Genomic DNA, 26,630 nt, shown 5'->3' with positions numbered 1-26,630 from the left:
GCTGCTGCAGAATTGTGATGCTCTTTAAAAACAGCTTAACACAAGGAATGAGTTGGCAAAACACTATGTATGACTTTACTGAAAACCAATTCCTAAATGACATTTTTGTTCTTTTGGTGGTTACAGATGCTGTGTTTTGTGAGAATACTGAACCTCGCTCACTTCAAGATAAACAGAAACGAGCAAAGCAGACCTTTGAAGAAATGATGAGATACATTCCAGGTTCCACATTTATGACCTATATAAGCTTTTTAATCCTTCAGTCAAGCACCTAGCCCAAATATAATATAATAATGCTAACTTTCCAATCCATAAAGTAGTTATCTGGCTGAGGTTTTAAAGAGTTGCCTAAAATGCCGCTGCTTAATGAGACTTTCATTTTCAAACTTCCATAGTTTTAACAAGGGTTACTTGCACCCCTAGGCCTTTGGTGTAATGGTTCAGTAATGACACTGTGCAGGTCAGGAGGAGCGTGGGATCTGAACCAGTTGAAAGGCTGACACTGATCTTGAGCAAGTCACTCCACTTCTTTGTACATCATTTGGCCCAGCTGAAAACTGAGTAAAAAGCAGGGATGCAGTGAAAACCTGAAGAAGAATTTCATCTGAGCTGTACTTACCCTATATAAATTAGGAAAAAAATCCGGTGATTAGAGGTCATCCAATAATAATTCATTGCAAATGTTATTTGAAGTTGTTCTTTGAGTGCTGATCTCTGTGTGTTCTGCACATGGGTATGCATGAGCTCCATGCACCTGATACTGGAGATTTCTAGCAAGTAGAATCCATTGGTCTGCGCCTGAATACTTGTTCCCCTTGTGCTCCATATCAAGGATATATGGGGTTATGTAAACTGATGCCAGTTCCTCCTTACACCGGTGCATGGCCTGAGTTGGAATCCTCTGTGTCCAAAGCTATGTTTGCATTGTCACTCAAAAACCTGGAAATATAATTGTATATAGTTTTAGTATTCTTAGTGTGTTTATAGTTTAGTTAGTATAGTTTAGTTTCCCCTGCCTCAGGGATCGTCTTCCTGGGGAGAAGTACTGTGCCCAGAATCCTGAGGTTTAAGAACTGTCTTCTGACCCTGCTTGTTCTCAGTCAACAGTGAGCACCATTGCTCCCTTTACTGCCTTGGTGAGGCTCATGTTTCTGCCAGCTGCAGCATCTGACTCTCCTCCTCTCTCCAGACCCATGTGGCATGAGAACTTTGACTGAGGAAGTACCCCTTGGAAAAGGCCATGAGACCCAGTAGGATCCAGGCCAAGGAGATCCCCTGGTTCATTGGCCTCAGTCTAAGAGTGGTGCTCCTCCGAGCAAGCGTTCAGGAGCAGATGCCAGAGCTGTTAAGCCCAAGGAATCAATGCCTTGGGGCGCTCTCATGAACACAGACAGATCTGCTCCTACAAAAAAGGATCCTTTCCTGACTGTCCAGTCAGGTGAGTCCTAATGTTTGGGTCCTAAAGACTTAGGTCCACCTCAGCCTTCCAACCATGAAGGTAAGGTGTTTAGGGGAGAGGATCTATTGGTACTAGCTGTGGCTACAGCTATACAAAAGATCAGCACCTATTGACACCAACTGAGAACTCCAGGTTGAACTCTTCTTCCACAGTAGTAACTTGCTCCCAGAAGGATCTGTTGACTGCCGTGCCATTGGGTGCACTGGATCAGTCAGTCCTGATCACAGGGACACCTCATACCCTGGGATGGACTGAAACCTATACCTCACCAGAAAATATTTTCACCCTACCTTACCCTCAATCTCCTGTCCTTTTGAGTCCAGCCCTCCTGAAGGACATTTTGACACCAGAGGAAGAAACCCCTTTGAAGAGAAGCGGATACTCCCGTTCATAAGTTGGCACATTCATCCACCGGTATCGCTAGTGGAACCAGAACCTGCCTTCTCGTTATCAGAATCTGATGTTCCTGACCCACAGGGAGGCTAGCTTGGACAGAGACTCTAGGAGGTCTTGGACTCATCCTCCACCCAGATATCACAACCTAGGGGACTGATGGTACCTGATGCATTGCAGTCGTCTCCCCCCCACCCCCCCAGCTTGTTGACTCTTCATATTGGCCCTATTGGGCACCACAGGATTCCTATGCTAGGCACTCCAGATCTGAACATGAATCCCACTGCACCCTCTCCTCCTAGCTGACACCAGCTGGCTCTTTTGGAGTATGCAGAGGAGGAAATCAATCCAGATCCACAGGTACCAATAGGTATTTCATCCTCTTCACCTGATGAGGCAGTTGCCCCATCTTCACCATCTCTGCTTGATGATCAGAGGCAATACCAAGAGGTCTTGCAAAGGGTGGTGGCTAAGTGCCAGATTCCTCTTGAAGCAATCCATGTTATACAGCATTGGCTCTTGGATATCTTGCAGCCCTCAGGCCCAAGCTGGATGGCTCTCCCAATAAATGAGGCCATTATGGAATCATCCAAGGCAGTTTGGCATACTCTTGTTTCCTGTGCGCCCCCTCTCCGTCCCCCCCCCCCCGCCACCCCAAAAAAGGTCTGAAAGGCAATATTTTATACCCGCTAAAGGTGCAGTTTCTGTTTATTCACTCTGGTCCCAACTCTCTAGTAGTAGCCACATATTTTCTCTGTTGCCACAGTGAAATCCAGGCTAGAAAACACCAAGGCACCCCCTGCAGACAAAGGAGCTAAACGCCTTGACCTTCTAGGGAGGAAGGTATTTGAATCCACCAGCCTTGAGTTTAGAATTGCTAACTACCAGGCCCTGTTAGCAAAATAGATTTCACAAATTACTCCAAATTCTTGGAATTCAAAGACAAACTCCCTCAGGAGGACATGGCTCAATTCCAAGCCCTCATGAAGCAGATACCTTATCTAGAGTTATAGCTAAAGCAGTAATTATGAGGGGGTGAATCTTGGCTCCACTCCTGGGGGGTCCCCAAGGATGTCCAGAATAGTATTGAAGACTTGCCTTTTGAGTCTGATCTCTTCAATGAAAAGACTAACAAGTTTTTACACTTGCTAAAAGACTCCAGGACAACCCTCCACCCCCTGGGCATTTATATCCCGGCTCCAAAGAGAAAATACCACAAACAGGAATATAAGCCAAGAGCTCTCCCTCAGCTGTTCTACCACCAGTTCCCTTACAAACTGTCGTGGAAAGAGAAGGGAGTACAAAGACCCAGCTGCACACATCCTCCACCTCAGCTGCAGCCACTCTACCTCACCCACCAACCAGGAGTTACTTTTGACAGCATGCTCAAGAACTGTGTACCCTTGTTGATGCAATTTCCTACTACTCCCCTCCCCCCACAACTGCCACCTGGCCCCTTTCGTCCACAACTGGAGGGCAATAACAACAGACAAGTGGGTATTCGAGATCATCCACTCTGGCTGCATTATCAAGTTTCTCTTCCTGGCCCCTCCTCAGGAACTACTCTCACAAGGAAATCCTCTCTCGGGAGGTAGACACTACTAAAATGAGTGCCACCTTAACATCAAGACAAAGGGTTTTACTCCCTATATATCATAGTTCCCCAGAAGAAAGGAGAATGGAGACCCATTCTCAACCTATGTCAGTTGAATTTCTTTATTTGCAAATCCAAAATTCCACATGATCAATCTGGTATCAGTAAGTCGCCCCCCCCCCGCCCCAGAGAAGGGCACATGGTTTGTGTCTCTCAGCATGAAGAGTCTTACTTTCACAATGACATTCATCTGGCCCACAGAAGGTTCTTCAGATTTCTGGTAGGACAAGAGCACTACAAGTTCAGACTACTGCTATTCAGGCTGGCACTGGAACCCAGGGTCCTCACTAAAGTCATCTCAGTGGTGGCAGTCCAGATGAGACAAAGCAACTATACCAGCTTCCCCTACCTGGACCATTAGGTCATAACTGGCAGATTGGTCAGGACACCCAGTCAGTGACCATATCCTTACTCTGTCTTCTGCCACCTTTGGGAACCTGCGTAAACAGAGAAAATACAGACTTGGTCTCTTAGAATTAAGGGCAGTCTGCCTAGCCTGCAATGCATTTCTCAACTTACATGGTTCCATCATATTCAGATAATGTCAGATAATGTGACGATGATCTTCTATATAAGCAAACAAGGTGGAGCGAAATATCTTCCTCTCTGTATAGAGGCAGTCAATTATGGAATTAGTGCATTGGGAACCACATCATGCTCTTGGCAACATACCCACCAGGTGCGCAGAACTCTCTGGCAGACAGTCTCAGCGGACACTTTCCCACATACCACAGATGTGAGATACACAATTCTCTTCTGAACAAAATCTTCACCCAGTGGAGAACATCATCTTGGGACCTGTTCACCTCCCGGATGAACAAGAAGTTCAACCTAGACTGCTCCAGAGCAGCACTTGGTCAGGTCTCCGGGGGCAATAATGCTCTATCCTGGACAGACCACCTGAGGTACACCTTTCCTCCCCACAGGTTCTGCAAAAGATTTGTCACAAGAAGGCTCAAGTCATGCTCATACATCCAACTGGCTCAGATATTTCTGTTTGCTGTTTACAAATGTCCTCCTGTTCTCCCATCAGCTTCGACCCCTTCCTGGATCTGTTAACTCAGGAGAATACAAGATCAGACATCTCAGCCTGGACCCTCTTCACCTCATGGTTTGGTATTTGGATGGGCAACAGACCTAGAATGTTTGTGTTTGGAGGTTGTTCAAGATAGTCTTTTCTGCTTTGATTGAGGTTATCAGAAAATGCTATTTAGTTAAATGGAGATGTTTCTCTACCTCGAGACAACAGAACTAATTATCCCCCAAATCAACAGGAATACCTGCTATTTTAGACTACCTACTCACCTTCAAGACATTGGGACTTTCCATTAGCTCACTGCAAGTCCGCCTAGCAGCAGTCAATGCCTTCCATCCTCTCGTGGAAGGCGGTTCTGTTTTTACTTATCAACAATAAGGTCTCATTAGGACCTTCCCACTGGTGGTGAAACCATCGCTGCTATGGGACATCAATCTTGACCTCTCAGTACTTACCAGACCATCCTTTGAACCACTGGCCATGTGCTCCATGTCCTGCCTGTCCATGAAGGTCACTTTCCTAGTCACCATCACATCTGCTAGAAGAGTGAATGAGCTGGGAGCACTCATAGCTGTCTTGCCCTATTCCACATTTCATAATGAGAGAGTTTCTCTTTGCATCTACCCAAAATTCTTCCCTAAGGTAATTTCCAAACTTCACATAAATCAACTTATCTTAAATAACAAATCAATAAATCAGTATTCTTTCCAAAATCTCATGCAACCAATGAGACGATTACTCTCTCTCGACATAGAATGCTAAAGCCCTTCTGATCTGCAAAGAACTAACCAATTATGAAAAGGCCTACACTATTTGTTGCTCTAGTGGAACAATCAAGGGGACAAGCGTCTGCCCAGAGACTCTCTAAGTGGGTCTCTGGCTATATCATTCTTTATCAGCTGGCATATAATGCACTGCCAGATGGGGTGCAGGCCCATTCCATTACAGCATAGGCAACCTCAATATTATCTCTCTGAGAAGTATCTATGCTGGAAATTTGTAAGGTGGCAACCTGAAGCAGTTCTTTGAGTAGATGCAGCCATGTATTCCACTTAGGTGAGTGCACTGCCCAGAGCACCGGAGCCAGAGAATTTTGCCTAGTGGTACCCATAGGAGGCAGCACTCATGCCTCATGCTCATAGTGCCTCCCCTGGCTATATGAGGCAGTGCTGCCTCAAACCCCCACAGCTGCTTCTTACCCCCTGTGGCTGGAGTTGGAGCTCTGTGTGGTTCTTAACCTCCCAATCTCTCTCTTTATGGTCTTACCCTGTTGTATATAGTTAGTACCCTTAGTGGTAGTTTGTGTTAGATTTAGTTAGTACTTCCTAGTGTTACCCCTAACAACAATCTCCACACATGGTGCTTGCTGTGCTTGGGTGAGGCTCACGTCAAAGAATGGTGTTTGATTTGCAGATTGTTCACAAAATGGCATGGGGCCTTTGCCTAAAGCAGCACCTGCTCAAAGGGTCCATGCAGCCTGCTTTGACACCGAGGTCAGGTTCTGAGAGTGCTGCCAGTTTGCTCTCTGGAGCTGGTGACTATCTGAAGAGATGGAGGAGCTGCTTCCCATCAAGTGCACCGAGGCAGAGATCGCATAAGACCAATCAAGACCCTCCAGGTTTCATGCACCATCTTGCACCACCAATGTTACTATGGTAGCACTCCTCACCCTCCACTTCGGCATTGTCAGATGTATCAGTACTGCTGCTGACTTCAGGGCCGATGCCACTCGGAGCACCAGAAACAATGGAGGCGTACTTGGTGTCGGCGGTGCAATTTCTACCATCAGTGTCGGTCCCTCCCTGGTTTTGGGAGACGGATTAATCAGACCATTAGCTCACACCCTCAGGGCTGGCTCTATTTTTATTCCTGGAAACCCAAGATGACTTGGTGTCAAGGTTGGGATTTTCCTCCTTCCATTCTTCATCACGTAGCCCACATTGGGAACCATTCATGGAGTATTGTGGGTACTGGGATTGGCACTTGTGTGGCAGTTGGGATAGGATCCCATGCCCTGCACCTACTGGCCACTAATGCACTCTCATTATGCCCAGTGGCCTCCATAGAATTCGCGGGGCGCTCCTCAGTCATGGTGGTCGCACTCCACATCTCGCTCCAAGGCGAGATCACTAGGCATGTCTGTGGTGAGGGACGTTGACTTCCCACAGGTTCAGGCACCAGTGAGCCTTCCCATTGTGGAGCCTCCGGAGTTGTCTCATCCAGGACCACCTGTCCAAGAACAGGATCCAGTCCTGGTGCAGTTAACTGCCTCTTCATCATCCTTAGATGATTCAACGATGCTCGGCTCTTCCTTTCCTTCGGTGCCTGAAGACTTCAGGGTCTACCATGACATTTTGCAGTGTATGACTTTTTTCCTGGGCATTCTCCCTGCAGGAGAATGTCCATAAATTGTTGGATATCCTGCAGCCATCTGCTCCTGGGAGAATGACCCTCCCTATTAATGATGCGGTCCTGGAGCCTGTGAAGTTTCTTTTTGGAGCATGCCGGCTTTGGTGTCCCCTGCTGCAAAGCATTTGGGGAAATGCTACTTCTATTCATACCTGAAACATTACTCCTTAGTCCAGGCCTATTCTGCAAATGTAGCTGTTGGAACAGCAGTATTATAGACCTCTATGGTAACTGTATCCTGATACCTCCTGTCCTGTTTGAATACTGCTTACCCATCATCCACGTGTCAAATACACATAGGGACCAGCGCTCAAAGAAATGAAAGTCACTTACCTGTAGCCTGAGGTTCTTCGAGAAGTATGGTCTCTATCTGTATTCCACACCCCTTCCTCCTTACTTTCTGCTTTGGATCCTATTTGATTTTCAGTAAGAGAAAGAACTGGAGAGACATTGGTCCACACCTGTGAAGGCTGATTCCCCACTCTGGCACTCCGAGTGCAGAAGGTGGGGTCCCACAAGGATTTTAAAAATTAATACTTGCCACTCCAGGCTTGTATTAAACCCCCAAGGTTACAGCTTTTCTCTGACCTTGGCTTGGTAAATGCTGCCACCCCCCCAAGTGAAAAACTGTCTCTTGCAAATCCTGGAAAAACTCACTTGGGAAGTTTTCCCTAAGGCCCCTCGGCTTTTCCACCCCTCCCTCAGGGAAGCCAAGAAACAAACAAAAGGGAAACCTATTTGTTGCCACCAGCTAATGGAAAAATGCATGCACAGACCTTTTAAGACACAAAACCAATCAGGTTCTTAAAAAAAGTAAATTTTATTAAAAGCAAAAAAGAAAATATATCTGGAACTTAGGCTTTTGCTAGATTTTAAAAGAGCAATTCCAAAAATTGAGCACCCAAAATAGCTTTCTTGGGGGTTCAGCTTAAAGGTTACAAGCAAACAAAAGCATCTGGGGTTAGCACAGAGTAGTCCACAAGCCTTACAGAAAATAGATGCAATTAGGGTTATTTCTTTTATCTAAACATTCCGTGTCCCAGTGAATTCTTCTAGGTATGGACGATGAATTTTCATACCTGGTCCAAACTTTACACAGCATTCCAGATACCCCTGTCTCCAGCCCAGAGAGTCAAAGGGAAAGCTTTTCCCCTTTTAAAAAGTTCTAGCCTTCCCGTTGGCTTTTTTGGTCAGGTGCCCACTCCTTTTTCTTTACCTGGGGACTTTTTAACCCTTTACAGGTGAAGCAAGCAGCCACCAAGAGGGACTTTATAGGTAACTATCTGGCTAGGTGCCCAAAAAAGGGAGCTCCCCCCTTCATTTATCACAACATCTCTCCTTATTCCCTCAGTACAGAGCATGAAGGGGAGTAACTGCTCAGGCATGGACTAATGGCTGCTACTTGCTAGAAATCACATCTCAAAAAACCTCCGTGTACAGATAAGGAACTTATGTTTTATTACACAAAGCATTAGGGCAGTAAACTCAGGTTGTATTTTTTTCACCTAAAATCTGGCAGTGACTTAGTTCTATGCCATTGAAAGTAAAACTACAAGTGAAAAGATATATGTGTATATCGCTGCAGTGAGTTGGCTAACAAAGGAATAATTTATCTCATATTAAGAACTTGAAGACATAAGCTTCCACTTGTACCTCTTGAAATTCATTTAGTACACACTTTGGCTAATTCTTAGCTAAAATAGTATAATCAAAGGGGTTCAGAAAGATTTTTGACTTATGTGGTTATAAAAACAAATTCATTTGAAAGATAAAGTTATAGCATACAAGTTTAGAGCTATTAGAAGTGCGGAGGATATGATCTACTGAATTTTGGTCTAGCCATGCTTTACTGTAGCACATAACTAATTTGTAATGGCTTTTTGTGATTAGTATGTGTTGGTATCTGGTCTAGATTTGATAGGCAAATGCATTGGAGAAGACGCCAAGTATGAAGGCATCAGACTTCTGTTTGATGGAATGCAGCAGCCAGTGCTTAACAAGCAGGTACTTTTAATTCTGAAAACAATTACATGAGAAACCTTACCGCTTGGTGTAGTGTTTCATAAAGGCTTTCAGTGATCTTTTGTGTATCCCAGGTAAATGCAAATTCTCTTTTAATTATTAAAAATGAAGAGCAATATAGTTGTTCTAAAGGGTTGTCATTAGAACTGACCTTGACTCTTTTACAACAGCTACTTTTTCTGTTTTTTTTTAGTTGACTTATGTTCTGCTGGATATTGGGATACAAGAACTGTTCCCAGAGCTCAATAAGGTATGTGATGACAAACCCATATAAGTGCTGCAGAATAGATCTCCTCTAATCTTAGTCACTTTAAACTCCTCCACTATATTAATCACAAGCAGATAGACAAGAAATCCCAACAGTTACTGTTATCATTACCCATCGAAAGGTTAACTTCATTGAGGAGTCTGTATTTTGTTAGGTTGAAAGATGCCTTCAGATCTTCCAAGGCCAAACTTTTTAATTTTTGCTGATTAAAATTTTTCTCATGAGGCCTGTAAGTTGTGCTAGAAGTAGAGGTGCCAGTGAAACTGTGCAGGGTAGCCAGCGGGCTATCCCCGTATGCCTTGTCATTATTGACTGTCAAATTTCAGCAGATGCTGCCTTTGGAAAATTTATCCTGCTTGTTGCATTCTGATGTGGAGGTTCAGCATTTTTCCCATCGAATGTGTATTTTGTTGTACCTAATTTTGGTTATTGCTTTCTGAAATTCTCAGTGTCCAGATAAAGGAGAGAGTAATCACATGGCTAAAAAGTACTGTATAAGGGCTAAGCACTATTTATATAGTGTATAGTAATCTGGAGGGGTGTGATGTGTTTGTATCTACTGTGTATGTCAAACTTTTTGAAAGAGAATTGTATAATGAGTTTTTTGTTAGCCAAGTAACTTTGATATTTTATTTAAAATATAGAACTTGCATCTTAACAACTGAGATTGTAAGCACCACAGCACGGGAGCTGCATCTTAGAGTTTGCATAGTGCCAAGCACAGTTTTAGCACTTAACTCAAAAATAATACCCTGTCGTTGGAGCCAAATTAATATTTCAGTTTTTCTTGGTAAATATAAGTTAATAATGGAGGTTGAAATGGAGGCCATCTATATTACTTTCACGAAAGAGAGACCTAACTTACTTAGTTGAAACTGCTTTGTGCCTCGGACTCATATTTAATTCCTCTTGTATTTATGCGTTCTAGTGATTTCAAATTGAGGGCAGTGGAAATAAGTAAAGGGAAAAGAGAAGTAGCTTTATGGCCCAAGACTATGAGGCTGCTACTCTTATGCACTGAACTATTTCTGTAGGTGTCCTGGTACTTAACGCTATATCACCAGTAACATTAACCAGTCCCTCAACTGAAGACTTCAAAATGAAGGTTAGAAAAAATGGTTCAAGTTTTTAAAAATCTTACAGGACAAGTTGAATTGTATAATCTGCAGTCATGCTAGACTGCATGTGGATGTACAAAGAACCTATCAAGAAGCTGAAAAAGAAAATGAACTCTGGGAATTATGTACTCCAGAAATTGACCAGTACAAAATGGGGAGTTCACCCCCAAATACTCCAAGCAACTAGTCACTCCTTGTGTTACTCAATTGCAGGTATTGTGCACCAGTATGGTCATGCTCCATCCATGCACACGCAATTGATACTGACCTCAGTCAATCCTGTAGGATCATCACAGGGACTTTGAAACTGACCCCCACACTGTCACTATACTGCCTTTTGGGATTGCACCACCATCAGTGAGGTGGGATGCCTTCAGTAAAAAGGACACTAAAACAGATGCATGGTCCAAGACACGCATTGTATGGACACATTCCACCATCCAAGAGGCTGAAGTCCAGAAAGATACTTGCCTCTGAATATCCCGTACTTCAGAATACCATTGTGGAAGGAGAGAAATGCCAATGATTCCAGAGAACCTTCAGAACAACTCCCTCCAGACACCTCGAACTGGTTGCTCTAAATCACGTGAGACCTAGGGTGGTAAAGCCTTGTGACACTATGACCAAGTGGAATTTGATAAATGACCCCAAATGTGAATGTGGAGAGCCTAGTCCAGTGGCTTTCAACCTGCGGGCCACTTGTGGGCCAATTAGCACACAGCTGCGGCCCAGCTGTCTGCTTAAAAAAAAAAAATTCAAAATTTGCTGCTCCAGTCTGGCGGAGGGTGGGGTTGGCTGAGGGGAGACAGCATCTGGCAGTCCTACTGGAGCGCTCCTGCCAGCAGGGGGCAGGTGAGTGCTGCAGGGGGCAGGGTGTGGGCCACTGGCCTAATTGACTAAAGAGCTATGGCCCTAGCTCTGGAAGCTTGATGCTCTTTTCCCCTCCCACTTGGTGGAAGCTGAGAGGGTCTAGGTCTCTTTCTTGGACTTCAGTGGCTGAAAAAGGGCAGAGATGAGGCCCCCACTTGACAAATTCAGCTACTCCCTCTTTGGCATGTGTGAAGGGGACCTTTTCTCCTAGGAGGCAAAAGCATTCTAGTGGAGATAACAGGTCTGGGATCAGGGTTGGGGGGAGGCAGCAGAAGAGAGACTGGCAGAAGAAAGACAACTGGTATGAGAGGGGTGGAAAACATGGCACAGGATGAGGGATAAGATCTGGAGTCCCAAAGTACCAAGAAAACAGGGGAGAATAAAATAGGTGATAGTCGCTTGATTCTAGGTTGGGGATTACATTTTGATTTCACCCCCATTCCTCCAATCTATCTGTCTAATTTCCATTGATTTGGTAGCTGAAATTTTCATATATAGTCTCCCTCCTAAAAATGCCCTTCCTGCTACCCTTTTTGAAAGAGCCTTGAAGGGAATCTCTTCTTTTTTCCCTCCAATAAATGAGGGGGAGGCGGGGAGCCCTGAAATTACAATCTGGTTTTTGCTTAGTTATTAGTTAACTGTTTTGGTTTTTTTTGGCAAAAGTCTTGACTCAAGTGTCTGGTCTGGCCAGAGTTACTTTAAGACTTCTGAGATTTATGTTCATTATAAAAATTAGAGAGTTACAACTAGTTACCTACAGAATGGTCCCTGTTTAATGTTGGCTTTCTTTTTGTCCAGTTGAGGAATTGTATTAAAACTAAAAATATATTCAGATTCTGAGCAAGAACATACAAAATGAGAGCTCCTCCCATCAATATTTAAAGAGAGGCTGAACCTAGCTTTTGGAGCATTGTTGTTACAGAACACTCACTGTGACGGGATCCCTGCAGTGCAGCCTGCGACTGTGGGACCACTGTGCCCCCTTAACTCTCCAGCTGGGGCAGTCTCTCACAATGCTTTGCTAGTGACAAGCAGCAAACCCCTCCAGGAGCTGTGATCACTCAACACAACTGCGTGTGGAGCCCCACAGCCAGCTAGATTGTATGAATGCTCCCAGAGCCACTCATGAATCACACAGATAAAGTTTCAGAGTAACAGCCGTGTTAGTCTGTATTCGCAAAAAGAAAAGGAGGACTTGTGGCACCTTAGAGACTAACCAGTTTATTTGAGCATGAGCTTTCGTAAGCTACAGCTCACTTCATCGGATAAAGTGTTTTCTTAAAATTAACATGTGCTGGGTCATCATCCAAGACTGCTATAACATGAAATATATGGCAAAATGCTGCTAAAACAGAAAAGGCGACATATAGTTCTCCCCCAAGGTGTTCAGTCACAAATTATTTAATGCATTATTTTTTAACGAGTATCATCTACATGGAAGCATGACCTCTGGAGTGGTGGCTGAAGCATGAAGGGGCATACAAATGTTTAGCATATCTGGCATGTAAATACCTTGCAATGCCGGCTACCAAAGTGCCATGCGAACGTCTGTTCTCACTTTCAGGTGACACTGTAAATAAGAAGCAGGCAGCATTATCTCCTATAAATGCAAAACAGACTTGTTTCTCTTAGCAATTGGCTGAACAAGAATTAGGACTGAGTGGACTTGTAGGCTCTGAAGTTTTACATTGTTTTGTTTTTGAGTGCAGTTACGTAAGAAAAATCTACATTTGTAAGTTGCACTTTCACAATAAAGAGATTGTACTACAGTGCTTGTATGAGGTGAATTGAAAAATACTATTTCTTTTTTCTCATTTTTACAGTGCAAATATTTGTAATAATATAAAGTGAACATTTTATAATTTGTATTCTGTGTTGTAATTGAAATCGATAAATTTGAAAATGTAGAAAACATCCAAAAATATTTAATAAATTTCAATTGGTATTCTATTGTTTAACAGTGCGAATAAAACTGCAATTAATTGCGATTAATTTTTTTGAGTTAATTGCGTGAGTTATCTGTGATTGACAGCCCTGATTTATATAGAACAATGGCTTTCAGCAGATCATAACCTTTCCCTTGATACCTCACATGGCATGCTTTAAATGCAAGATCACAATTGTATATAAATGAGGAATATGGGGGTTACAGGGCACTCCCCCAAGGTATAGTGTTTCACACTCACATACTAGACACATCTTGGGACTCAGGAGAGAAGTCAGCTAATTTTCAAAAAATAAATCAAGTGTTTATGCTTCTCCCTCAGCAACTGCTTGGGATTTTGGGAATGAATCTGCATTTTGAGGCAGCATTGCTTGTTCAGAAGACCTAAATGAGGATGTTTATTTTTGAAATATCCCATTGAAGATCATAGAATTGTACAATTATAGAAATGTAGGGCTGGAAGGGACCCCGAGAGGTTATCTAGCCTAGCGCTCTCTGCCAAGTATACCTAGACCATCACTGACAGGTGTTTGTCTAACTTGTTCATAAAAACCTCCAATGACAGGAATTCCACAACCTTTCTTGTAAGCTTATTCTAATGTTTGACTCTCTATGCAGGAAAACTTTCTAATAGCTAACCTGACTCTCCCTTGCTGAAAATTAAGTCAATTAGTCATTGTCCTACTTTCAGTGGAGATGGAAAACAATTGATCACTCTTTACAACAGCCCTTAACACATTTGAAGACTGTGATCAGGTCCCCCTCCTCAGTTGTATTTTCTCAAAACTGAATATGCCAGTTTATTTACCCTTTGCGCACGTGTCAGATTTTCCAAACCTTTTATCATTTTTGGTGCTCTCCACTAGACTCTCTCCAGTTTGTCTACATCTTTCTCAAGTGTGGCACTCAGAACCGGAAACGGTACTTCAGCTGAGGCCTCACCAGTGCCTAGCAGAGTGAGACAGTTAATCCTTTGTTTTACATACAACTCCCCTGTCATATATGTCCCAGAATATTAGCCTTTTTTGCACCTGTATCACATTGTTGGCTCATATTCAATCTGTGATGCACCACAACCCTAAGATCCTTTTCAGCAGTACTACCATATAGCCAGCTTTCCCCATTTTGTAGTTGTGCATTTGATTTTTTTCCATCCTAAGTGCACTTGTCTTTATTGCATTTCATCTTGTTGATTTCAGCCAAGTTCTCCAATTTAAGGTTGTTTTGAATTCTAATTCTGGTCTTCAAAGTGCTTGCAAACCCTCCCAGCTTTGTGTCTTCTGCAGATTTTATAAATATACTCTCCACTCCATTGGAGTCACCGCATTAGGAATCCATTAGGAATGCAGCTTCGATGCAGCATGCCCCACCAGAGATTCTGCAGCTCTTCGATCTTTGTGGTGCTGCAGAAAACGCAGACACCCTCCTCTAGCTGGGTGCCTCAGTCAAGTTCACCAGTACCATAGCCAGCTAGAGGCAGAAGCTCTAGAAAAGACACTCGAGGCATTTCCTAGAGCACTCATTGACCAGAAAGAAGGGATCACTGCCTCTGGAACCTGGCCAGGTCCATCAAGGCTGACCTGTGAAAAATCCTTGTGTCAGGAATCATTACCACTACCAACCACTCCAGAGGCATATGAAGACCTGCTTAGCCTTTCAGTGCCAATATCCCCAGTGGTACAGAAAGGCTTCCAGTCACCACATCAGGAGCATTCAGTACCACTACAGCCCACACTTCCACAAAAGCCAGTGCAGTTGAGAGGCAAGCCAGCAATGATATCCTTGGTACTGCCATCCCTGGATTCTGGCTACCTATCCCCAGTTCTCACTGGCTGTGCTCTTCCATTTTCTGAGGGCTCAGGCTCTTCTTTGTCAGACTTGGGGGTGCATTCTTGTGTCCCAGCTAGTTCTCAGAGAACTGGGGACCATGGATGTCACAGTAATTACAGCACTGGCTGCCTCCTCAGGGGCAATGGCCCAGTCAAGCAGGAGTCCTAGGCCCATATCTGTTGCCATTCTGGATGCTGTGGGGAATTCCCCCCACCTGCTAGTACTTCTATTCACCTTCCTTGTTTGGTTTCCTCAAGGGTGCACCAAAAGAATTGGCACCACAGACAACATTCTCTAGTACCCGGTACTGAGAGCATCCAGAAGTCACTTGGGTGGCTTCTCCACCATAAGACTCAGAGCAGCCACTACCTCAGCATCTTGTGGTGTCGTCCTCTTCATCACCAGACAAGGCTGTAAAGGTGGCAGGTTTAAGCACCACCAGAGGACCATGAGGCTCATCAAGATCTACTGAGAAGGGTAGTCTCTTGTTCTTGACATTCAGGCAGAGGAGGTCTGTGAGAGCTCTCACAAGTTAGTGGACATTCTGTTACCAGTGGCCCTTTCTAAAATGGCGCTGCGATTCATGAAGCAATTATGAAGACAGTTAAGGCACTTGAGTAGACCCCCATATCTCTCACAACAAAATGGGCCAAGAGGAGGTACTACAACTGTTCTAAAGGATATGAGCCCTTGTTTTCTCATCCTCCTCCAGGCTCCTTAGTAATAGAATCTGCTAACCAGCAGGAGAGGTAAGGACACCAAGCATCAACATGTAAAGGCAAAGATTCAAAAAGACTGGACTCGCTGGGTCGCAAACGTTAATCCTTGCGAAGTCTGCAATTTAGGATTGCAAACCAGCAGGCACTCTTGAATCACTATGACTTCACGCTTGGGGAAGACATTAAATTCAAGAACAGGTTACCAGAGAGCTGCAGGCAGGAATTCACTATAATGATGGAAGAAGGTAAGTTGGTTGCCAGAACTGATCCTCAGAACAATTTGGATGGTGTGGACTTGGCAGCTCGAACCATGGCATCAGCTATTACTTTAAGATGTTCATGGTTTCAGTCCTCTGGGCTCCCCCAGAGGTCTGCCAGGCCATTCTTGACCTTGCTTTCGAAGGTCCGTCTTTGGTTTTGGATAATTTAACAATAAGCTCCAGAGACCCCTGTGGGATGCCAGGAGATATGTCCTTCCAGTCTGACAATGAATCATGGATAACTACTCTTTGAGTATGGGCTTTCAACCAGTTGTGCACCCACCTTATAGTAATTTCATTTCGATCACATTTCCTTAGTTTACTAATGCCTTTTATGACCCTTGCTAGATGTAATTCATTTTGTGCCTTAGTTTTTGATTTTCTCTCTACATTCTTGTGGGTATTTGGTACTTGTCCTTAGCTATTTGTCTGTGTCCACTTTTTGTAGAATTCCCTTTGGATTTTCACATCATTAAAGAGTTCTTGATGGTGCCATATTGGCTTCTTACTGTTCTTCTTGTCTTTCCTTCACATTGAGCTATTCTCATTGTGCTGTTGTGCCTTAAATATTGTCTCTGAGAAACGGCCAGCTCTCCTGAATTCCTTTTCTCCTTAGTTTTCTTCCCATGGGACCTTACCTGTCAGTTCTCAAAGTTTTTTTTTTTTTTTGAGCGTTTTTTGAAGTCATTGTCCTTGTTCTGCAGCTCTCTTGCGTTCCTTTCCTTAACATGATGACATCTGTCATTTCATGGTCACTTTCACCCAGATTGCTTTTCCTACCTTCAGATTCACAACCAGTTCCTTCCTGTCCCCCTCGTTACTACTTCCACTTTCTGAAACAAGTTATCCCAAATACATGCCAAGAATTTATTGGACATTGTGTTTGCCCTCTTACTTTTGTAACAGATATATGGGTAGTTAAAGTTCTCCATTATTACCAGGTCTTGGATTCTGGATATTGCTGTTGTTTGTTGTAGAAATGCCTCATCTACCTCCTCCGCCTGATTTGGTGGTCTCTAGTGACCCCTACCTTGACATCATTCTTGTTTCCCCTTCACCCCCACTTATCTTTACCTAGAAACTTTCAGCTGGTCTGCATCTGACCTTCTGGACCTCAGAACAAGTGTATATATTCTTGATATATAATGCAACACCTTCTCCCTTTTTCCCTGCTTGTCCTTTCTGAACAAGCTCTACTCTTCTATACCAATATTCCAGTTGTGAGGTTTATCCCACCAAGACTTACCAGTGATGCTAATTAAATCATAATCTATCTTGTGTACTACTACTTTATTCCTCATATTCTTGCATTTGTGTATCAACATCCTAAGATGTTGAGCACATTCCCCTGCTCTTTTTCCTCTTGTTGCTCCTATTCACCCTGTTGTAATTTTCCATTTTCCCCGTATCCCTCCTCCCGCAACATCTAGCTTTGTTTGTTTGTTGCCTTTTTTTATGCCTACTTGGGGCATTTGTCACCTGCCCCCTTTGAACCTAGTTTAAAATGAGGTATTATGCTGTAAAGCCATAGCTTGTTTATATATTTGGTTAATAACCCAGTTCTTAACTGGTGCTATGAAATAATTCCCGGGCTTCAGGTTTATATCTATCTTTGTTTGTTTTGTCCAGCCATTCTGTTTCCTTTTCAGCCATTAATCTTCATGTTCGATGTCTTGGATTCTTATTTGATTAGCCTTGTCATTACCAGTATACATTTAATCATTTCAGATGTACTGGATTTAACACCCAAATAAACATTCATAAATAGATTATATAAGAGCTGTCTTTTTAGAAGAGCAGTAAAATGCCATTATATAAACTCAGTCTCAAACACAATGTACATCTAATCTGGAAACCCTGGGGTGGTGAGCTGGGATGATAGAGGGAGGAAGAAATCACAGCAGGGGATGAAGAGAAATGAGAGGTAAAGACTGAAGATTTTATTTCAGAATGAGGGATTCTAGATCATAGGATTGTGTTGAGAAAAGCTGGTTTAAGGTTTGGGAACAGAAGGAAATTACAGAGAAAGGACATTTCCTGATTTAAGGCACAGTAGGGGGGAAAAATTGTGAACATTATCCTTTAATTTCTGGACCTCCATATTTATTATGATGGTTTCTAATGTGTTTAAAATATTTTGTTCATTGTGATTGTTTCTGTGTAAATGTTTCCATATGTCAGTAAATTACAGTGCAAATTTTTTCTCAATTACTACTTATAATAGGTTCAGAAGGAAGCTACCTCTGTATCATCTTGGATGTAAAAGCAGGAGCTTGGATGAACACCAAATGGAAATGTCTGCAGTGCACTAATTTAATGGATGTGAAACATTTTAGTCTTGAATTGTATATTTTCTTGTAAATAACAGTGAAATTTAACTTCTGAAGGTCTGTTTGCCTAATAAAGATTAATTCAAATTTAATACTGATTGAAATTAAAGAACTTTGTCCACTATTTGAACTTGTTACCCCTCTTCTCAAAAGTGTAACTGTTGCTAATAGACAAAATACTCATTTTACAAAGAATTGTCAGTGTAGGAGAGAATATGGTAATGTTTATTGTACATTGAAAAGCAGACCTGTAGAGGACGTAAATGAGTACTGCTAAAAACAAAGGGGTCATCGTCCTGAAAGGATATTTTGAAAAACTCTGGAATTAGGAAGATTTTGTGGGGAGGTGGCTACTGTATATAAACTTAGCTTTGATAGAGTAAGGTTGTAAAATATTGCTAAAAATTTCCCCAAACTAAATCTCTGTCTGTCTTCACTTCCTATGAAAAAAAATTGAATCTGTTGCAAGCAAATCATTATCTCAAAGCTTAAGTTTTTGGCCTTTCATATTTTGTTAGCATGAAAAGTACTTACATTTTGTAGAGAACGGGGAGCAAATGATCATTAAGTGTTCAGTTTATCTAGCAACTGATGTTGAAATATGAAGCACTTCAGACATAATTAGGTTGGTGGTTTTGTTTTTCTGTTTTTACTTCAGAAATATCACAAATATGAAGTCTTGCCAAAGTCTTCCTTAGAGGACTAAAAAACTGGAGTGGGAGCCCCCTCTGTTCTTGATGGAATATGTTTAAAGAATCTTTCCATGTTGAGATTCCCTCCCTTTTCCCGCCCCATGTGCATTTTAAGCTTTTTTTTCCCCCTTCAAAATAACACAATCCTCTGCTTGAGTGATATTAGTAAACCCATTGACAAGTCCTTTTTAAACTAGTTTTATTTTTTGTAGTTACATATTACATGTCCATGCTATACCTTTTCACAGATACTCCTGGGCAGCACTTTCAGAAAATGTCAACACCAAATAAGATAGCTTTGTATTCTAACAAGAAGTTTAAAACAAGTACACAAATCTGAAACTCTGTTAGAGTTCTTGGTCAACCTCTGAGTCACATAACTTTTATATCCCCTTCCCATTTACTCCCTCCTCCCTTTAGCACAAAGATAGCTAAAATGTTAATTCCGCTGGCCAAATCCACCTCATTGGATAACTTGAAGGATACAGCAGAAGCTATCTACAAGGTTTAGATGCTTCTTGGCCCATAGGTGTAACCTTTTGTTGGTTTTTTTATGTCTGTTTAAAAGACACTGATCTGTAAATCAGACTAACTTTTATTCTGCTGGAAGTCTTTGCCTCTGACATTTTCTTATCTATAAGTGGAAGTTGCTGCCTCTAAGAGAGTACCTGTTGAAGGAAGAAGTACAGAATACTATTGAGATGGTATGTGAAATCCAAAAACTCTGCAACTTCCTGGGAACCCACCTTTCTAAGAATGTGGCAGTCTTAATCTCCTAGTTTAAGAGGAGCTTATGTCTGGTTTAAACACTGAAGCATAGTCAATCTCCATAAGAGGGGGCAAATTATCTCCTATTTGCTTCCTGTGTGGTTCTGCACCATCTGTGGCGTGTGGTGCTGGCCACTGTCACAGACTACAGGACTAACTGGACCCCAGGTCTCATTCAGTATGTTAATTCTTATGTTCCTATGCATATTTAGCAAAAGATATGAGCTGTCTCTCCCAACCCACCCTGGAAGGTTTTGGGGATGAGGATAAATATTGTTTGAGAAGGCTGGATCTGAGATGGACAAACAGGTAACAACTAACTTGTAACTAAATGTCTTAAGCGTACAAGAAGGTGGTAGCTATGCTAATATTTTACCTTATCAGAAGTTTAAAAATGCCTCTCTTAGAAACAGTGAGATGCAACCCCACATAGCTCAAGGTTTTTCCAGAACTACCTTATGTTGGAAGTTACCGATTTGAGAAGTAAATATTGACCATACAGAATAATTTATTTCCTGTTCATAATTTGCCTCTAGTATTAAATGTCCCATGTATGTAGTTCCTAGATAAAATGATTGGTTGTAATATAAATAGGTTCTGATTAACGTGGTGCCATCAGTTCATTTTTATTTTCTGGAAAACAGATTAAGTGAATTGAAAATCAATTACATACAGCTACACACAAACCATATGGAAACGTTTTGATATTAAGTTCCTTTATTAGTGGGAAGGTGATGGAAGGGTTTGCAATATCTGTAACTAAAAATTGTAACTAAAGCTGGTGCGGAAATGAGCTGATGTCATGCAATAATAGTGGTAAACTTGGTCCAGTTATTTCAGGCACTGACATAGCCAAGACAAGTGTTATTGAAAACTGGATACAGCTGTCACATTTAAGTTTTCAACCCTGCATAGGGGACAGAGGAAAGTAGTAATGCATCTATAAGTAGGAATTTACTTACACTACTGAAAAAAAGATTGTTTTCACTGTTTCAGCGTGCATGGGAAGAGTTGGAGGGAAAATTTTACACTGAGATGCTTGTAAATATTTCTATATAATACAAATTATTTTCTCCATGGAATAGGATGTTTTTCCTTTAATGCTTTGCTCTTTGGAACTTGAGTTTGAGGGTAGAAACATCAAGGAAGTGCACTTAAACCTGCTGTATCAAATTTGGAAACCGACTACCTGCCAAAATGTCCCATCATTCTGTATAGTATGCTTCACAGCTTTTTTTCAGAGCCAAGCATTGATAGCCAGATCTGGGCTAAAAACCTGTTAGAATGTGTCAACCTTCAGCAAAGCTGTTTTGTTTGTTCCCCAGAGAGATACATCTCAGGAAGCCCTTGGTCAAATGACCCCAAATTTGGATCAGTATTCCTACCTCAAACCCCTACGAAGCACACCAAATTTTAAGGCAACCTAGGTAACCAAGCACATAATACAGCATTTAGAAGAGCCGTGTTTTAGAGAGAGCTCGTCTCAATTTTGACTGTAGTACAGCTGCCCCTCCACTGTAATTACTGAATGCCTGCCGAGACCTAGGACCTGTTTAAACGTGTGCTGGGAGGTGCAGGCAAAGGGGAGGGGAGCAGGCATTCTAGCAGCAGTCTAAAAGCATCGCAAATAAGAATTAAAAAATAAAGTGCAGGAATGTCACAGTGAATAGTCCAGCAATCAGAGTAATACTTCCTTGGATGAAATTTCCTGCAGAAAACTTTACTCGACCTTCAACTGCTGGAAAAACACGTCCCATTCTAGAGATGTAATTGGAAACTACTTCAACATCGAGATCACCTAGATAAACAGAAGTTATAGACAGATATTGTGAAATTACAATTAATGTTAAATAGCACCCTCCAACTTTGTTTTCTTGATTCTCATTTTTAACTATAATTTCCCTTGAAGAAGGAATTGCTTTCTACTACATTTTCATATTCAGGAGAGCACAATTATTTATGACAGTGGTTTTCAACCTGTCGTCTGCAGACCCCTGGGAGTCCACAGACTATGTCTAAGATTTCCAAAGGGTTCCACACCTCCACTTGAAAATGTTTAAGGTTGCAAACCACTGGTTTAGGACATCAATGGACTGGGAAATCACAACTGATTATAAATGTGTGTTCTACAGGGATGGACAGCTAGAACAGTAAAACTTTTCACAATAGTTGTTCCTAGAATGTCCAAGGTGGGCATCTGAAAGATTACTGGGAGTGCATTGCCCCTGCCATAGTTACTCTGGTTTATCTTTGTAGGGTTCCTAGGGCATACCGAGTTTCCTGGCATGTTTACACAAAGAGTGATCCTGAGTCCCATTTCCAAAGGATTCTCTAACACTGTGCATTGTTATGCTGGTAACAGGTATGCATAGCTGACAGGTTATGCACTGTATCTTTCCAGTGTTAAATCTTTAGTATGTTTAGGAACTGTGCACTTCCTTGTACACACAGACTCCTTGTGAATTTTCCTTCAATATGTTAATTTATTTCTGTAGAGGGTTTTACTGGGAGTTGTTTTAACATTACAAAATAAGTGATAATTATGCAAATATGTTCACCTAATGAACATAAAGACACTATAGATTAACTGACTTTGAAATAGCTATGGCTCAAAAGATCCCATCTGTGAGGGATGCAAAAACCATAGATTCTCAGACTAAGGTCAGAAAGGACCACCACTGAACTCTTGCACATTGCAGGCTACAGAACCTCACCCCCCCTTCCCCCAACAGACCCCTAGCCTCTGGCTGAGTTACTGAAGTCCTCAAATCATGGTTTAATGACTTCAAGTTACAGACACTCCACCATTTACACTAGTTTAAACCTGCAAGTGTCCCAGGCCCTATTCTGAAGGGGAAGGTGAAAAACTGCCAATCTGACTCAGGGGAAAATTCCTTCCCAACCCAACTATGGTGATCAGTTAGACCCTGAGCATGTGAGCAAGACCCACCAGCCAGACACATGGGAAAGAATTCTCTGTAGTAACTCAGAGCTCTCTCCAGCTAGTGTCCCATCTCCAGCTGTTGGGGATTTTTGCTACTGGCAGTTGCCAATAGGCCACATGCCATTGTAGGCAGTCCTGTCATACCAGTCCCTCCATAAACCTATCAAGCTCAGTCTTGCAGGGTTTTTGTCCCCACTGCTCCCCTTGGGAGATGGCTCCAGAATGTCACCCCTCTGATGATTAGAAACTTTTACCTAATTTCAAGCCTAAACTTGTTGATGGCTAGTTTATATCCCATTTGTTCTTGTGTCCACACTGGTGCTTAACTTTAAGTCCTCTCCCACGCTGGTATTTATACCTCTGATGTATTTATAGAGAACAATCATATCTCCCTTCAGCCTTCCTTTGGTTAGGCTAAACAAGCCAAGCTCTTTGAGTCTCCCCTCGTAAAGTAGGTTTTCCATTCCTTAGATAATCCGAGTAGCCCTTCTCTGCATCTGTTCCAGTTTGAATTCATCTTTCTTAAACATGGGCAACCAGAACTGCACACAGTATTCCAGATGAGGTATGACCTGTGCCTTATATAATGGTACTAACATTTCCCTGTCTCTACGGGAAATACTTCACCTGATGGATCATAGGACTGCATTAGTCTTTTTCACAGCCACATCACATTGACAGCTCATAGTCATCCTGTGATCAACCAATACACACGTCTTTCTCCTCCTCTGTCACTTCCAACTGACATAAGTCCCTAGCTTATAGCAAAAATTCTTCTTGTTAGTCTCTAAACGCATGACCTTGCACTTTGTGTTATTAAATTTCATCTAATTTCTATTACTCGAGTTTACAAGGTCATCCAGATCTCATACGATATTACAGTTCTCCCCCCTATTCATAGTATCTCCCACCTTTGTGTCATCCACAAATTTTATTAGCTCACTTTTTGTGCCAAAGTCAGTAACAAAAAATGTTAAATAAGATTGGTCCCAAGACCGCTCCCTGAAGAACTCCACTACTCCCTGAGGAACCTCCCTCCAGCCAGACAGTTCACCTTTCAGTATGACCCATTGTAGTCTCCCCTTTAACCAGTTCCTTATCCACCTTTCAAGTCTCATATTAACCCCCATCTTCTCCAATTTAGTAATTTCTCATGTGGAACTGTATTGAATGCCTTAGTGAAATCCAGGAAGCTAAAATTTGCATTTCTATTGTCTAAAAAAAAACCCCAGGTATCTTCTCAAAGAAGATCAGGTTGCTCTGGCATTATCTACTTTTTGTAAAACCATGTTGTATTTTATCCCAATTATCGTTCACCTTTATGTCCTTAACTACTTCCTCTTTCAAAATTTGTTCCAAGACCTTGAATACAATTGAGGTCAAACTAACAGGCCTGTCATTTCCTAGATCACATTTTTCCCCCTTTCTTAAAAATAGGATCTATATTAGCAATTCTCCAGACATAGGGAACAACTACCGAGTTTACAGATTCATTAAAATCTGTGCTATTGGACTTGCAATTTCATGTGCCACTTCCTTTAATATTCTTGGATGGAGATTATCCAGACCCCCCCGAGTTAGCCCCATTAAGCTATCTGAGTTTGACTTCCACCTCAGATGTGTAATTTCTACTTCCATATCCTCATTGCCATTAGCCACCCTGCCACTACTCCAAGCTCTTCATTTGCCTCATTAAAAACGGAGGCAAAATATTTGGACCATGCCTAGATAATTCTTCATCTCCACCTCATCCTCAGCGGTCCCACTTCTTCCCGTACTTATATGGCTATAAACCTTTTACTATTAGTTTTAATTTCCTTAGCAAAGTCCAACTCTGCTGGACTTTGGGCAGGTCTCACTTTATCCCTACACTCTCTGACCTCCAAGAAGTAGCTTTCATTACTGATCCCTCCCAGCTTCCATTGCTTGTAGGCCTTCTGCTTTCTTTTAATCACCTGTTTGAAATACTCAACCAGCTTGGTCTGCAACCCTTCCCTACAAATTTTTCCCCTTGCTTGGGATACAGGCTTCAGATAGTTTCTGCAGCTTTGGACTTAAGTAATTCAAAGCCTCCTCCACATTCAGATCTTTCAGTGCTTCAGTCCAGTTTACTTCCCTAACCAATTCCCTTCTTTTGAAATCAAGGACCCTTACTGCAGATCTATTTTTGTTTATCCTTCCATTTAGTTTAAATTGAATTAGCACATAATCACTCAAAACAAGGTTGTCCTCTACAATCAATTCTTATATGAGGTCCTCACTACTCACCAATACCAAATCTAAAATGGCATCACCTTTTGTTGAAAATCAAAAGGGAACTTTCTTTATATTTTTGTGAATTGAGCTAACAGGACAGTAGCCAGTCTGGAACTGGGAGACCCATCAAAGTCAGATAACATTACAGACCAAATGAAAACTTGTGCTAGATCTAGAAGCATGCCTTTACCCAGGTACTCTGTTTTATGGGAGGCTCTGTCCTTTGTGTATCTTCAGAAATGAATTTGAATAAATAAGTGGCTGTTAACTATATATGTTAAACATTAAATCCTTTAAAAGTTTTACTTCCTAACAGATTTGGATGGCAGCTATACAGGGCAGAGTAGTGTACTTGGTAAACACTTAAATGCTATTTTAAAATGGTGTTAGAAAAATCCATTCATTTTCTTTCCCTCTGGTGCTGGTTTGGCTTCTATTCTGGTACCATCAGCTGTGTGTTGATGCTATATACTCGTACGTGACTAGTCATAATCTGATACAAGGCTCCAAGAGGAGCAAAAGACGCAGCACCAGCTTTTAAAATGCTGGCTCTGTTATGTACGGCATAAGGATTTTTTTCCCCCCTTTCTATAACTTGTTTCCATGTTGTCCGGTGGATGCCTCAGTACCTGGCAATGCAGCTTTGGTGATCCACACACAACAGACTCTCCTTTAGATTTTGGACTAACCTTTTTGGTAAAAGCTACTTGAGCAAATATATTTCTAGTTGGTAGCATGTTTGAGGTGTAGATGAAAGCAGCCACTCCCTCTTCGTTTATTACAAGCTGCATGGTGTACCTAGTGCAGATACCACCTGTGGCCCCTCCGGCACGCTTCTGCTTATTTCCGTAAAATGATACGTTAGTGACACTGTTTCCTGCTCTGTGCTAAACTAAGCTGTTACATGCAGCCAGAGAACCTGATTCTGAGAGATGCTGATTTCAGTGGAAGTTGCAGGTGCTTAGTTTCTCTCAGGATCTGGCTTAACACTTATCAACTGAAAGAGAAGGAGTTAAATCTGGATGATTAGCCCTCAGTGTTTAGCGACTCAAAAGCAAATTATATCCATTCTATTTAAGATTCAGCCGTGTGGTCTCATACTATAGAACATCTTTAACATTCTTAAAACTAGGGGGATGTTAGTCTTCGATGTCCACTACACAGCTAATAGCTTGCTACATGTTCAATATGGAGTGCCTATGCTTACCCTGATTGTGACTCAGTGATTTATTTTTTAGCATAGAATATCCATCTCCTCCCTGCTGCAGAAAAGAAGGAAGAATCACTTTGTATGTTTCATCCATTTGGAGTGGTACATAGGCTGGTACTCTACAGGCTGTGCAAAGAACTTCTGTACTGACAACTCTGCTTCCTGGTGGTCTGGAAAGATCATAGACCACGTGAATGCCTAGGAGAAAACACATTTTTAGACATCACTTTAAATAGCCCCAATGGAGCACCTCAGACCAATAAAATCGTTAAACTGACTACACTTCCGCATGTAAGAATTAGGCCTGACTTTTGAAAGAGAACATTCTTATTGTAAAAAGCTTCCTGCCCTGTCCCCCTCTTACACACAAATCAGCTCTTACTCTTTACTCCAGAAAATTCATGGTTACTGGAACTGTGAGAACAGAGGGAGCATCCCAGCTCAAGC

General features: G+C 42.1%; 2 protein-coding genes across 10 annotated transcripts in view; one reads left to right on the top strand and one right to left on the bottom strand.

Moving 5' to 3' along the window:
* Nucleotides 1-18,405, top strand: part of SNX14 (sorting nexin 14) — a 91,634-nt gene extending 73,229 nt beyond the window's left edge. For 3 of the 7 annotated variants that reach the window (XM_048845085.2, XM_048845080.2, XM_048845084.2), the window contains 4 exons: nt 127-222; nt 8,864-8,955; nt 9,167-9,223; nt 10,385-10,566. In XM_048845085.2, coding sequence (XP_048701042.2) covers nt 127-222; nt 8,864-8,955; nt 9,167-9,223; nt 10,385-10,546 — 407 coding nt within the window. In that variant the 3' untranslated portion in view covers nt 10,547-10,566. The other 4 variants (XM_048845087.2, XM_048845086.2, XM_075126563.1 and 1 more) reach the window with 3 other exon arrangements.
* Nucleotides 18,406-19,187: 782 nt separating this feature from the next.
* The window catches only part of NT5E (5'-nucleotidase ecto), a 53,871-nt gene continuing 46,428 nt past the window's right edge, over nt 19,188-26,630 (bottom strand). For 2 of the 3 annotated variants that reach the window (XM_048845090.2, XM_048845088.2), the window contains 2 exons: nt 26,181-26,381; nt 19,188-21,571 (listed from right to left, as the gene is read on the bottom strand). In XM_048845090.2, coding sequence (XP_048701047.1) covers nt 21,408-21,571; nt 26,181-26,381 — 365 coding nt within the window. In that variant the 3' untranslated portion in view covers nt 19,188-21,407. Of the gene's footprint in view, nt 21,572-26,180; nt 26,382-26,630 lie in introns of those variants that run through there. The other variant, XM_075126564.1, reaches the window with a different exon arrangement.

This window comes from Caretta caretta, chromosome 3, assembly GCF_965140235.1.
Source record: "Caretta caretta isolate rCarCar2 chromosome 3, rCarCar1.hap1, whole genome shotgun sequence".
NCBI lineage: Eukaryota > Metazoa > Chordata > Testudines > Cheloniidae > Caretta > Caretta caretta.
This window is presented reverse-complemented; position numbering and strand designations above follow the sequence as displayed.